The 14,842-nt window shown below is 38.5% G+C and overlaps 1 protein-coding gene across 1 annotated transcript in view; it reads left to right on the top strand.

Moving 5' to 3' along the window:
• WDR64 (WD repeat domain 64) overlaps window positions 1-14,842 on the top strand; it is a 180,870-nt gene that overhangs the window by 80,319 nt on the left and 85,709 nt on the right. Inside the window, exons 16-18 of the mRNA XM_056106911.1 lie at window positions 1,295-1,470; window positions 6,224-6,391; window positions 8,781-8,911. Coding sequence (XP_055962886.1) covers window positions 1,295-1,470; window positions 6,224-6,391; window positions 8,781-8,911 — 475 coding nt within the window. The remainder of the gene's footprint in view (window positions 1-1,294; window positions 1,471-6,223; window positions 6,392-8,780; window positions 8,912-14,842) is intronic.

Raw genomic sequence — 14,842 nt, 5'->3', positions numbered from 1 at the left:
TTTGCTCGAGTGGGCCCAGTAATGTCTCCATTGTGACACTTGTTGCTGTGTTTGGCATATCGAATATATCATGGGAAGCTTGCCAGGCTTTGCTGTGTGGGCGAGATACTCTTGGTAGCTTGCTGGGCTCTCCGAGAGGGGTAGAGGAATCAAACTCGGGTCAGCCATGTTGGCCCATGCAAGGCAAATGCCCTACCTGCTGTGTTATCGCTTCAGCCCACTTCTTTTAATAATTTGTACATTATTATATATAATAAGTTTCATAAATATTTTCTATAGAACTGTAAAGTCTTGAGCTTAAATTAAAGTTCTTAATCTAAGAGCTCTTTAGATTCAGTTTTTATTTCTATCTCCCATCATAATGTGTGGCACATAGAAAGAATCTGATCAATGTTTAATGGTGCTATTAATCATTAAACATTAATAATAAATCCACCAATACTTAAGTGGTGGGTATTGTCAGAATGGCTGGTTGAAAGTAGCACAGTTTTCACATTTCATATCCAGCAGGTTAAAATTGGGGAATAATAAACAGTAGATGAAGTTAGTGTTGCAATGAAAGAGGTGCTCTGAGTGGCATTCTGTGATTATAAAATTGAGATAACCACTACAAAAGTCTATATCAAGTATACCTAAGTATATCAAGTATACCTAAAAGTATACCTAAGACAGCTACTCTGAATATCTATCCTCACTAGCCCAAGATCTCCTAAATCAAATATGCAGAGAGAGCTTGCTTCAAAGAAAATATGATTTCGAATGCAAGACAGTTTGTCACCATCTTTTCATTTTCTTATCACATCACCACACCAATAAAACTTGATAATTTGTAAAAAGTTAGAAGTTCTTCTCAAATCTTCTGTTATCTTGTAGCAAATCCTTAAAACATGTAAGCAACGCCTTAGGAAATATGATATTAATTGTATTTTGCTATTAATATTAATTGAGGTATGACATTAAATGATGAGAGAAATTTGGAAAACTGGTAAAAATTAAAAGAATAAAGACAATTAACGTACACTGGAGACAGACACCTCACATAGGTTTCAAAGAAAACTGTCAGAAATTTCAAGACATTTCATGGTTCTGTATATGTTTTATTACTCAAAAGAACACATTTAGAAGTATATTTTATATACTTCAAGACCAGGGAGACGTAAATGTTGAACTTAGTAGGAGACAAATATTAATATATTATTGGCAGAAATATTTTACATATGTATTTATCTTTGAGATAAAATCTTGACTTTTTAGAAATACTTTTACTTACATTGACTTTTCTTTTTGTCATCAGGGACAGTTAAAATTTGGGATTTTGGCAGTGGGCAAGAGATGAAAGTGTTGCCAAGAGGGAAAGACTGGAAAGAAGAAGAGCACTCACTGAAACGCCTGATTTTCCTGAAAGCCCAAGAAAAACATAAATATTTGATCCTCACCTTGGGGCATAATGGGAAGATACAAATGGTCCAGGTATAATTTTTCTTTAAATTTTGCACTTTTGTGCTCTTATTGGGAAAATCAACTGAGTTAATAATCTTCTTGTAATTATTCTTTTGGGATTGATCTTATGATAATATTTTTCCATCAACTTTCTCAGGGTGTCCTAAATTAACTGTAATCAGGCCCAAACAAAAAAGCAAAATAAAAATGAAATAAAATGGCTTCTCAGGCTAGGGGTTAATATAGGTGTTAGAGCATAAACCTTACATAAACCTTGCATGGACCCTTTGATTCTTTGGTATAACCCTGTGTGCCCTGTGTACTGCAGGAGCAAGCAGAACCTCATCCTTTGTCCATTGCAGTGAACTCCCTGCCTGTTAGTCAAGAATCTCAGAAGTAGCTCCCTGGACTTTGGAGGCAAAAAGAAAATTAAAACCTGCTTAGACAACCTCTAACCCACCCAGCATTTGATGAAGATGGTCAGGATCCTGAAAAATGACTCAGAAATCCAGACCCATTGCCACATCTGACATTCTTTACATCCTATTTATGAATAACTCACTAGTGAAGCTATGGCCTGGTAGACTTCATGAAGGGAATAAAGATTATTCTGTTTTTTTTTAAACCATAATGTATTCAAGAATGCTCAAACAATTTTTTCAGTTTGTCATCAAAATTACTTTATTTTAGATAAATGATGTAATTTTCTAAAGGCAATTTTGGAAATATTGAACTATGCTGATTACTTTTGTTTAAGTCGACTTACACCTAAGAATACTAATAGCTTTTTTATAATTAAAAAGAATTATAGATAATTTATCCTATGAGTGTATGGATCTTTCCCTGCCTTAAGCAACTTAAGGAATTTTTCTAGTCTAAAAGATAAAATCAGTGTTGAATTAGGATAATAGTCATGAAATACTGGCATTGAATAACATGATATATTGATATATATCTTTGCTGATGACCATAAAAGAAGTGAAAAATTTCTTGACTTAATGTTTTTGTTTTCCTTGTCTGAGTTATTCAAAACGACATAGTTAAAGTAACTTCTTAGTAACATATACCAAAACAGAAAAGTAATGATTTTTTTCTTTAAATGTGTAATCAAAAAATATACAATTGATAGTCCATGGATTCACTACCAATGTCTGTTGCTATAAATAAAATACTTCTCTTTTTAGTAATTTGATTGTATTATTTAAAATTATATTCTTGCTCTATAAATATGTTATTACTTATATGAACATGTTTTTGTCTTGCTATTATATCTATGCTGTTATATGAAAATGTTTTTATTTTACTTAATTGTCTGTATAACCAAAACTTACTGATTTGTTTCCTGTGCACCTAATTGTTTTTTATAGAAGTACTAGTTTGGGACCATTTTAAAATAAGTTTGGAGTTGGGATTTTCTTAACCCCCTGTGCATAATCAATCTAGATTGTGAATGTATTTGTGTCCTAAATTTCTCAGGGAGAGGATTTTGTTTCTTCTCAGCTTACCTACTTTCCCTTGTTCAATTCCATTTGAGAGCTGCCTTTCTTGCTCTGTTCATGAAAGAGTCTTCTCTCTGGTTTACTATGACATTAGTATAATTCTTAGATTCCAGATATTGCGAATATTATGTTAAACTTATCATAGGACACCAGGTTTCTTTGCCCTTCCCAAGCTCAGGGTTTTGGGTATGGACCCCAAACCCCAACCCACCCCAAAATTTATTAAAAATAAAACTTTAATAAATATTTCTTAAAGTCTGTCAGTTTGGGTTCATTTCAATTGTGACTGTCTGAATCGCTTGGGCTTTTTTCAAAGTATGGAAATTTCTACTATTGCTTCTTTAAATAGAATTTCTAACACATTGTTTCTCATGAAGTCTCATAGATCTATCCCTCTAGCACCAATTAAAAGTTTCCTAAAAGTTTCTTTGTTCTTGTAACAAATCTCATTTTATTGATATATTAGTTTACTTATTTCATTTACCATTGTTCTATTGTACTAAACTCTTTTTTCAGATAAATCACTTAATTCTGATGTATTTGAAGTCTTTCCCTGGGCTTTTGTTTTGCTTCATTATTTGTAGCAAAATTTTCTGTTTCTTTGTTTTGCGGTCACATCTATGGTGGTCAGAGCTTATTCCTGGTTCTGCGCTCAGGGATCACTCTTGGCTTTTCTTGGGGTACAATATGTGATAAGAGGACCTGTATAGACGATATGGAAGGAAAACACCTGCATTTCTTCATTTTTTTTTCTTTTTGTGTCACAACCGGCGATGCACAGGGGTTACTCCTGGCTCTGCACTCAGGAATTACTCCTGGCGGTGCTCAGGGGACCATATGGGATGCTGGGATTCGAACCTGGGTTGGCTGCGTGCAAGGCAAACGCCCTACCCGCTGTGCTATCGCTCCAGCCCCTGCACTTCTTCATTTTTAAAGATTCTGTATATTAGCTAGTATGTGTTTAAATGACTGGGCTGATTTTTCTTAGCTTTCTGTATAGGCTTTATAACAAAATCACTGACTTCAGGATGTTACTTAAGTTGATTATCCAGGATATTTTAGTGACATCTCTTGCTTTATATACTGACATTAGCATTAAGTCTAGAACCAACACATAGATGTAAGTCCAGAGAACAAAATGCTCTCTGTCCAGTGTCCTACTGGTTTCCAGAAGAAAAATTCTCTCTTGGTTTTTGTTCTGATGGTCTTTCAAATGGCAGCCTCCCTCTCTCTGCTCTCCAATCTCTCGCTATTTCTTTCTCTCCCTTTAGATACTGATTCTCTAGACAAAGTCTCTTTCCCAGAACATATATTATACTTTATTTATTTTTAGTTGAAGATTTATGGAAGCACAAAACATGATGTCTTTATCCATCTGTCATGTGCAAAAATTATTTAAAAACTGAACATTCATGGACAAAGCAAAGGAAAACCTAGTTACAATATTAAAATACAATGTACTCCAGGTAGCTAAAAAGTGGATTGGGGACCAAAACATCTAAAGAAATCTCATAAACCCCAAAGGAAATCAAATAAGTAAAATGAATAAAGTGGAGGTAAAGAAACCTAGATGCCTCCCAAATCAATGTATCACTGTCATCCCATTGATCGTCAAATTACTCGAACGGGCACCAGTTACATCTCTATTCCTCCCAGCCCTGAGGTTTTAGCAGCCTCTTCTTACTTGTCTTTCCCCAACCATTGGAGGATCTTTCAGGTTCAGGGGAATGAGACCTATTGTCGTTACTGTATTTGACATATTGAATACACCATGGGGAGCTTGCCAGTCTCTGCTCATGTGGGCAGGAAACTCTCAGTAGCTTGCCGGGCTCTCCAAGAGGCATAAATGGGTAGAAAGTGTCTTATAATGTGTCTGGAAAGTAGCCTGGAGCATGCTGGTGATTGGGCAATGGAGGACGGCTGCTGGGGCTGGGTCCCTTGAGGTGGGGAAGGCTCTCATCCACCCCCAGCCTGGCATCGAGTCCAGTGGCATGGTTCTGGGAGACTCCTTTTAACGTAAATGAAAAGTTAAATTCATTAAATTAAGATTATATAGATAATAAATTCAGAATATTAATTTGATATTCCCATTTCCAATCCAACAGATAGACTTTTGCTTTTCTATATCTGGTATAAAGCCTAGGGCTTCATGCTTGCAAGGCATCAGCTTTACTACTGAGTTACATTCCTGAATAACAAAATATTTTTAATCAAGGTAAAATAATCGTTTGCAAAATTTTAGAAAAGAATAGTTCTAATCTATTCTTTTTGGTAGTAGCAACAGGTAATACTGCATTGAAGAGTCATTTGACAAAGTCTAGCAAGTAAAGATATTTTGATAAATCTACTTAAGACATACTCTCTAAAGACCTTGGCACCTACCCATAAAACAATTGACACAATTTTGGCAACAACTTAACATTCTCCAGCTGGGGAATAGATAAGTTATAGAGAATTTAAAAATAAGTCAAAGCCCTAAGTAATAACATATACTTATTAAAACATAAGTAAAAGAACTTGAAGAATCTTTACAGTTTGATAATACTTACAGAAAGTTACAAACTCTGAAAGCAGTATCATTATATGTGTTTATTCATATGTGTTGAATTTTGTATATACATAACTTTATGTGTAAAAAGCTAAAATTCAATTGATATCATATTCTAATTATTTTTGAAGAGCAAAGAATAAAAATCAATAATATTAAGGAGAAATAGATTTAGATTTGATCAAGTTAACAAATAATAAAAATAGTGTGGAGACAGAGTTGTAAAGCAGGAAGTTTGATTCTTCAACAGAGAAAAGGGTTCGGAGAAAAAGCAAAATAAAAATATAAAATGGGGAAAAAGAGTATTTTGAACTCCCATTAAATTAAAGGGTTTGAAGGTATATATATATATATTTAAAAGTTGGGGACAAGCAAACTACACAAAGAAATTATTAAGGTTTTTGTTTCATGACTCATGACAAAGCATTTCTTCTAGGTTACTAGTTGCCAATAACAAAATGTTCTGTTTGTGTAGGAAGGTATTTTGAGAAGGTGTTGTTTTCAGCTGTATGTTACTTGCAAAATATGATCAGTACCAGAGAATCACTGGGTTCATGTTCACACAAGAAAGTCTTTGAACTTTATAAAAGTGTTTCTGTACTGAGTGGAGGCTTGACCTGAGACTCCATTCTAGACTATGTTCTTATTTTATATCAATGTATGTTCTATTATTCTTCATATTAAAATTGAAACAGATTTAAATAAACTAATAAAATGTATTGTATTTGTGTTAAAGGGTAAGGAAGAAGAGATTTATCTTGCGGTAGTGTGGGAATTGCCTGATGTCTTGCCTATGCTTCGAGATGAAAATCATACTATACAACTGAAGATGAGCGCTAAAGACAAGAGCACAAATATTCCTTTCCCAAGTGTTGAGTTGATAGCTGAGAAAGCTTTTTCTACTGTAAATATAATTTCTTTATTTTTACTTTTTTATGGAAAATAATAAGAACATACAAAAGTAGAAAATAATCACTGAACTATGTCAGTTTAGAATTGCAATTTGAATTTCATTCATGTTATTTTAAATTATAAGTAGGTTTTGTTGTTTACTAAAAGGATTTTGAAATCAAGATATAAAATGACTCGGGGGTATGGTGCCACCAGCAGATCAATCTGTACCTGTGAGGCAAGTGCATCAGCAGCCTGATGGTGCTTTTAGACTTCCAGATACCCCAAAATTGCTGCTGTGCCTATGGCCAGACCCCAAAAACTTGGGGCAAAGTTTACCAAGAAAGTAAACGGCCAAAAGTTAGGTATGTGGGAGACACACCCACAAACTACCTCCGGCTCAGCTATATAATTGGAGTCATGGCCTCTCTGGTTCCTGATTGAACTGCTTAATGACCATGATCCCAGAGACACAGAAACAAATCTCAAAACCCAGTGGCTTTTGGCAGAAATGCGTCCAGTCCCTGCAGTAGGTTATCGGTGCTGGGCCAACCCAGGTGGGAATAGGTTTCGTGCCTTGGCCTGTTCCCCCTGGCGGCCCAGTGGCCGCCATCCTCCAGAGGCCACTGGACAGTCAGGTTTGGGCCCACAGTTATGAAACACGCAGGGCCTCACGGGATGGGGATGGAGTCGGTCCTGTCCTCCCCATCCGAACCAGACCCCAAGTCATCACCCACGAACAGCCTCACTGGCTCCTGATCAAGCTGTTTAACAGCCATGATCCAAGAGACTCAAAAACAAATCTTGAAACACAGTGGCTTTTGGCAGAAATGTGTCTGGACCCCACAGTAGGTTACTGTCGCCAGGCCACCCACAGGGGGAAAGGGTGCTGTCCCTCCGCCTGCTCCCCCTTGGTGGCTCGGTGGCCACCATCCTCCAGAGGCCATTGGACAGTCAGGCTTGGACCCACAGTGACGAAACATGTTGGGACTCACGGGATGGGGGTGGAGCCGGTCCTGTCCTCCCCACCCCAACGAGACCCCAAGTCATTGCCCATGAACAGCCTCTCTGGCTTCTGATCAAGCTGCTTAACAGCCATGATCCCAGAGACTCAGGAGCAAATCTTGGAATCCAGCAGGTTTTGGCAGAAATTCCTCCAGTTTTAAGTGTTAAAATTTCGGAATTTCAAAATCGAGTGGCCACTACTGCAGCCACGCAACATCATATGTTATTCATAACCAGCAATAGAAAACAAATTGTCTACTGTTTCCTTTTCAGCAGATCTGAGTGTTGGGGTAAAATCTCAAATAATAATGGTGGGTCTGGTGTCAAGAATATTGAATGTGATCAAAGTAGAGAGAGAGAGTAATGTGGAAATCATCTGCCTCACAGGTAGGGGGAGGGTGTGGGAGGGGGGTATACTGGGGTTGTTGGGAGTGGAGAATGGGCACTGGTGAAGGTATGGGTGTTTCATTGTATGACCGAGACTTAGACCCGAAAGCTTTGTAATTGCTCTCATGGTGATTCAATAAATAAAATTATAAAAAATGAAAAAAAAGATATAAAATGACTGACTATGCAATAACTGCATCAGGTAAGGAACAAAAAAAATATCAAAAACCAAATGTATGCCAGTATAAAGTCAGTGTAGTTAACTTCTTCCAATTTTACAGACATTGGGAACACATTTAGTTCTATGTTTAATAAAAACAGAAATAAGTGTCAGGGAGATAATATCAAGTTTATGGCACATGGTTTATATTCAACTGACCCTTAGACCCTTATTCAGTTCCCAGTACCACAAGGTCTCCTGAAAACCAAGTGTGACCCTGGAGTCTCCTACACAGTTGGGGAAAGAGGAGGGACCTGTAAAATCTCTATCACTTCAGAATGCAAAAAGCTTTGCCTCACAATAAACTGCTTGCCTGATAAACTGAAGCCCTGATTGTCTTCTGAGATTCTCCAGGAGGGCGTCCATGAGCTCTATTTGGAAGTTCCTCCTAAAATGAAAGTTGGATGCACAGTGAGTTAGAACCAAATGCAACTGGAAAGTATATGTATGTGTATATGTATATATATATATGTACATATATATACACACACACATGCATATACATCGCAATATAATGGTAAAAAGAAGTCAAGGACTGAGACAAAGATTACATTTTAATTAAGTCAATTAATTCAATAACTTTAATGTCAAAAGAAGATATGCTTTTACTAAATTTCATGTTATATGATTTTAATTACATTATATAACTTATGAATGATATAATTTATATATTTGTAAGTTAAGAGCAGAATAACAATGCTACTAACAGTGCTAGAGTGCTAGTACTGTGGTTAGATACTATATTCTTAATGGTTGATGAGTTGGTGAGTCTGTTTCCTTTCTTCCTCAGAATCCTGCCATTGGTGTGGAAGTGAACTGCATGGATTTATTACAAGTAGAAGGATATAATTTGATAGCTACTGGCACCTTCAGTGGTGCGATTATCTTATGGAATTTTGTAACAAATACTGTCAAAGAATTGTAAGTTGTCATTTCCTTAAACAATACAAATGTTGTATACAGAAGAGCCAAAGAAACATCCAGTACTAACAGTTATTGAACAAATAATAAGCGGACATATTGATAACTTTCAGGGAGGCTTTCCTGAAGGTCATATTTATGAGGAGTCCATGTTCTGTGTCTAAATCCCAGAATGTTTTGAATAAGGTGAACCTTAGGTATTTGTATTCCCAAGTGCTTTGACCTAGAATTTCAGTCTAGCAACCCATGTGTGGTTTCTTAACTGAATGTAAGGGTCATAAAAATAATTGGCAATAGTAAAAGGTTTATAAACACACAATGCCCAAATATTAATTCAAAATCAGACATGTGGGGCTGGAACAATAGCATTGCTGGTAGGGTATTTGCCTTGCAATTGACTGACATGGGTTTGATCCCTTATGGTCCCCTGAGCACTGCCAGGAACAATTCCTGAGTTCAGAACCCGGAGTAATCCCTGAGCATTATCAGGTGAGCAAATTCCGCCACCAACCTCCCAAATAAGACATATAATGAATTTTAAGCTCTTCTGGAAGCACTTGGCCATGTTCCATTTTGAGGGTGCAAAAGGCATCATGAGACAAAAAAAATTCAGAAGCCCAGCTCTAGTACATGCTTTTCATTTTCAATCTTGTCCAACTTCATAAACTCAACAAATACTTAAGTAATAACTCTAAATACATAACTTTAGCTACACATATCTAATAGCCTCTGGAAATTACTTTCTTGATTATCACCAAGTCCATCTGCCACAAAATTCATATCAATCTATCCCCCCAAACATCTCATTGTTCTATAACTTCAGTAACGCTATCATCTACTAAGTCAAAATAGTCAAAGGATAAAAGGCATTCTAGAGAATGTCTTTTGAATTAACCCCCCACCCCACACACACAGAGGCCCCACACACACAAAATACATTCAATTTATGAAGGCTGCAACTCTTAGGTTTGTTCTGAATCAGACTTTCCTTTCACCATTCCATCCATTTCTAAATGTTCTTTACTGGGGGTAGTGTGGTGATGCGGTCACATTTAGAGGTGTTCAGGGTAATATCCTGGTAATACCTGGTAATATGCTCAGAGCTCACTCTCGTCAGTGTTTGGAGGACCAAGCATTAAAGTAGGCATTTATAAATATGTTATAAACAATGATTATTAAAAAACTAGCATAACACTGTATTATTTGGTATGAGTGAATTGTAATTAATAAACTCTCCACAGTTGCAAAACTGGGCTATAAATGAGGGTGATAAATAAATATCCTATAACAAGGGTGTTTGAAATATACTTTGAAGGATAATTTATTCAAGAACCTTACAGTTACTAAGGAAAAAAGGAGTCTCTATGTACATTTGAGGGAAGAAAAATGAGGTTAAAAGTAGAGGAGAAGAGAGTAGGAAGCACAAGGGAAAAGAAAATGTGAAAAACATCTCTGCTATCTCATCACAACACCTTACAAACACTAGTATACTTGTATTTCATGTCTTTTTCAAGCATAACCATGAAACTTTTAACTTGCTTTTGAGAGGAAATGGTCCATTCTTGACTGAACCTTCAATATATTCTTTGAATCTTCAGGAACATAGCTGTTTCTTCTGGTCCTTTTTTCGCATTTCAGCCCTGCCCTTCCGTGGCCCAACCCTGTAATTTCTATAATCCTTTTGCTTTTTTCTCAATATGTTCCTTTAAACTTCTCAAAAATCATATGCTTGTTAATTTGATAACAATATCAATATGCATTACACAAGTCCTCTACCTGTTATTAATGCAATTCTCACTAGTAGTGGTAATTTGTGTAAACAGATAGACTAAAAGGGCAAAGACCTTAGTCCTGATGCCACAGCCTAAAGAGAAAAGAGCTCTCCTGGGAAAAGCAGTCATCTTTTCAATTTAAATGGATTGAGGAGCGAGCGATAGCACAGCGGTAGGGCGTTCGCCTTACACGCGGCCAACATGGCTGACCCGAGTTCGATTCCTCCGCCCCTCTCGGAGAGCCCGGCAAGCTACCGAGAGTATTCGATATGCCAAGCACAGTAACACCAAAGTCTCCAATGGAGACGTTACTGGGCCCGCTCGAGCAAGCATACTGCCAAGTGGATAAGGGTGGAGTTAGGTGCATGCAAATCCCAAATCAGAACTGGCAATACTAAATCTTAAATATTGCATCTGTCATATAAGATTATACACAATTTATATTACTGGTTACGCCTTCAGGGTCAGGGGAATGAGAATGAGACCCATTGTAATTACTGGTTTTGGCATATCGAATACACAACGGATAGCTTGCAAGGCTCTGCCGTGCTGGCAGAATACTCTCGGTAGCTTGCCAGGCTCTCCGAGAGGAATAGAGGCTTTTGGGGCGGCCTCTAATCGCCCTTGTAGGTGTTACCATGGTTCAAACCATATTTGAATCCTATCAAATATGGTGCAGCAATTCTGGAAGATGGGTATTTAGTGTCTTGTGCAGGTCTGGAAAGCGTCCTGGAGCGAGGCGGCAGCTGGGTAGTGGAGATAGTGGAGGTAGTGGAGGTCTGCCGGTGAGGTATTTATCTGGTACTGATAGGGGTAGGGTGGGTCTTCTGTGCGCAATCCAATCCCTGAGTCTCTGGTGGTTGGTGGAATCAGACAGGGCAGGGTAGGGTGGGGCTCCTGATTTTAATTTTATAAATTAATTTATAATTCTTAGATATTTTGTAGAGGATATGATTTAGCACAGAGTTTAGGTCTAGCTTTAAAGGTTCTAAAACTCAAGTCAGTTCTAATATTTATTATGGGGAATTCAAGCAGCAAGAATATGATCACTTGATCACTTGACTTCCCGTTAATCATCGATCTGCTCTAGTGGGCACCAGTAATGTCTCCATTTGTCCCTGTCGCGTGTTAGTGTAGCCCAATGGCGTCTGTTCATTCTAGGAACATGAAGAACCTCAAACCGATCGTTCAGGATCTTAATGAAGAAGTCTGACCGTCTGGTAGGTGGGCAGCCACACGGTCTTTTTACATCCTGTGGAATCCAGTTGGTAACCGCTCTAGTCCAGTGACCGTCTCCAAATTTCATTACGTGTCCAGCCCATCTGATTTTCGACGTGTTGGCAAACGAGACAGCGTCCCTGATTCTTGATCGTCGACAGAGGACGGAACTTCGGATTCTTTCTCTCATTTGAGTGAAACATGATAGCTCTCTCGATTCCTCTTTGGGAGACACGAATAGCGTTCTCATCATGTTTGTGTAGGGCCCAGGTCTCTGAGGCATATGTTAATGCAGGAAGAACAGTGGAATAGAAGAGATGTGCCCAGAGCCGGAGGTTCTTTGTCCTCTTAGCTATTTCTTTGATGCTATTTCTTCGACGCTTTGAAGGCATTCCAAGCCGCTCTCTTCCTCCTGCACAACTCAGGTGCCAGGTCATTTGTCATGTTGACTTCTCGACGTAGGTACACATAACTGTTGCATTCGAAGATTGTCATTCCGTTGAAAGCAAATGGAGCGTCAGGAATGAAGCTGTTTCTCATAAACATTGTCTTCGTGAGATTCAGCTGTAGTCCTACCTTTCCACACCTTTCCACACCTTTTCCAGCTGTAGACCAACCTTTCCACACTTTTCCACACCTTTCCATACCAAGAATATGATAACCACTGAAATACTAGCTTTATCCTCAATTATCAGTTCCCTCAAGGTGATAGCCATATTTTATTCAAATTAGCCATTCCACTTATTCAAAGAGTAGCCATGTTTTATTCAAATTAGCCATTCCAATTATTCTTAAAACATATGACCAAATTTAGATTTCATAAAAAATATTTTTTAATTCTTAATTTATTTGGGAGGGTGGTTCCAAGGGATCCTCTTTTAGTGATTCTTGGACAAGCTGGCTAATGATACTTGAAGAACCATAGCACTGTAACACTGTAGCACTGTCCTTCAGTTGTTCATGGATTTGCTTGAGCGGGCACCAGTAACATCTCCATTGTGAGACATGTTGTTACTATTTTTGACATATGGAACTCACCACAGGGAGCATGTCAGGCTCTACCATGTGGGCAGGATACTCTCGGTAGCTTGCCCTGCTCCCTGAGAGGGACAAAGGAATTGAAGCTGGGTCAGCCATGTGGAAGGCAAACACCCTACCTACTGTGCTATCACTCCATATATTTAATATAATAATTATGCTTAATTATATTATAAATATAATAATGAGTATTTATTCATTTTTACTATTACACTGAATATATTCCTCCACCCCTCTCGGAGAGCCCGGCAAGCTACCGAGAGTATTCGATATGCCAGACACAGTAACAACAAAGTCTCCAATGGAGAAGTTACTGGGCCCACTCGAGCAAATCGACGATCAACGGGAGGGCCTTTACCTTACCTTTACTATATGAAGTAAACTAACTGTCTTATTACTGTAATTGGTATTAATATGCTTTTTAGAGATAAGAATAATGAAGGTGAGGGAAAATTTTTCTCAAAGTTCATCACTTATCACTTAATCACTTAATCCCCGTTATTCATCGATTTATTCGAGCGGGTGCCAGTAACGTCTCCATTCATCCCGGTTGCGTGCTAGCGTAGCCCAATGGTATCTGTTCATTTTAGGAACATGTAGAGCCTCAAACCGATCATTTAGGGTCTTGACGAAGAAGTCTGACCATCTTATAGGTGGGCGTCCACGTGATCTTTTGATGTCTCGTGGAATCCAATCAGTAATGGCTCTAGTCCAGCGGTTGTCTGTAAACCTCATTACATGTCCAGCCCATCTGATTTTTGATGTCTTGGCAAATGAGACAGCGTCCCTGATTCTTGAGTGTTGACGAAGATCAGAACTCCGGATTCTATCTCTCATTTGAGTGAATCGTGATATTCCAAGCATAGTTCTTTCGATTCCTCTTTGAGAGACCCGAATAGTGTTCTCATCCTGTTTTCGTAGGGTCCAGGTCTCTGAGGCATATGTTAATGCAGGAAGAATAGTGGAATCAAAGAGATGTGCTCGTAGCTGGAGGTTCTTTGTCCTTTTAGTTATTTCTTCAATGCTCTTGAAGGCATTCCAAGCCGCTCTCTTCCTCCTGCGTAACTCAGGTGCCAGGTCATTCATCATGTTGATTTCTCAACCTAAGTATATATAACTGTTGCATTCGGAGATGGTGGTTCCGTTGAGAGCGAATGGAGCATCAGGAACAAGGCTGTTTCTCATAAACATTGTCTTCGTAAGATTCAGCTGTAGTCCGACCTTTCCACACTCACGGTCAAAGTCCGCAAGCATTTGTGCCGCTTGGCTGATGTTTGGTGTAATTAGAACGATGTCATCAGCAAAGCGGAGGTGGTGTAGTTGCCGACCATCTATCTTCACTCCCATGTTTTCCCATTCTAGTCGTCGCATGATGTTCTCGAGGGTGGCACTGAAGAGTTTTGGTGAAATGGTATCACCCTGCCGAACCCCTCTCTTGATATGGATGATTACTTCTTTGTAGAATGGTGAGATCTTGGTAGTGAATCCGCAATAGAGCTCACGAAGGATCCTGATGTATTGAGTTTGTACGCCCTGATTGGCTAGGGCTTCCATGACCGCTTCCGTCTCAACAAAGGCCTTCTTTAAATCAATGAACGTTAGACAGAGCGGCATCTTGAACTCTCGAGATACCTCAATGAGCTTGGTTATTGTGTGGATATGGTCAATGGTACTGAATCCTTTTCGGAATCCAGCTTGTTCACATGGTTGTCCTTCATCTAGTGTTCTGCTAATCCTATTCAGGATGACTCGAGTGAATAGTTTGTAGATGACAGACAATAGGCAGATTGGGCGATAGTTGCCAATGTCGTGGATGTCTCCTTTCTTGTATAGTAGTACAGTCTTGCTGGTTTTCCATTGGGATGGAACCTTGCATTCAGACAGGTAGCGTGTGAAGAGTCGA

Source organism: Sorex fumeus, unplaced genomic scaffold (genome assembly GCF_029834395.1).
Source record: "Sorex fumeus unplaced genomic scaffold, SorFum_2.1 ptg000007l, whole genome shotgun sequence".
NCBI classification, from domain to species: Eukaryota; Metazoa; Chordata; class Mammalia; order Eulipotyphla; family Soricidae; genus Sorex; species Sorex fumeus.
Note: the sequence above shows the minus strand (reverse complement) of the source record. Positions and strands in the feature narration are given on the sequence as shown.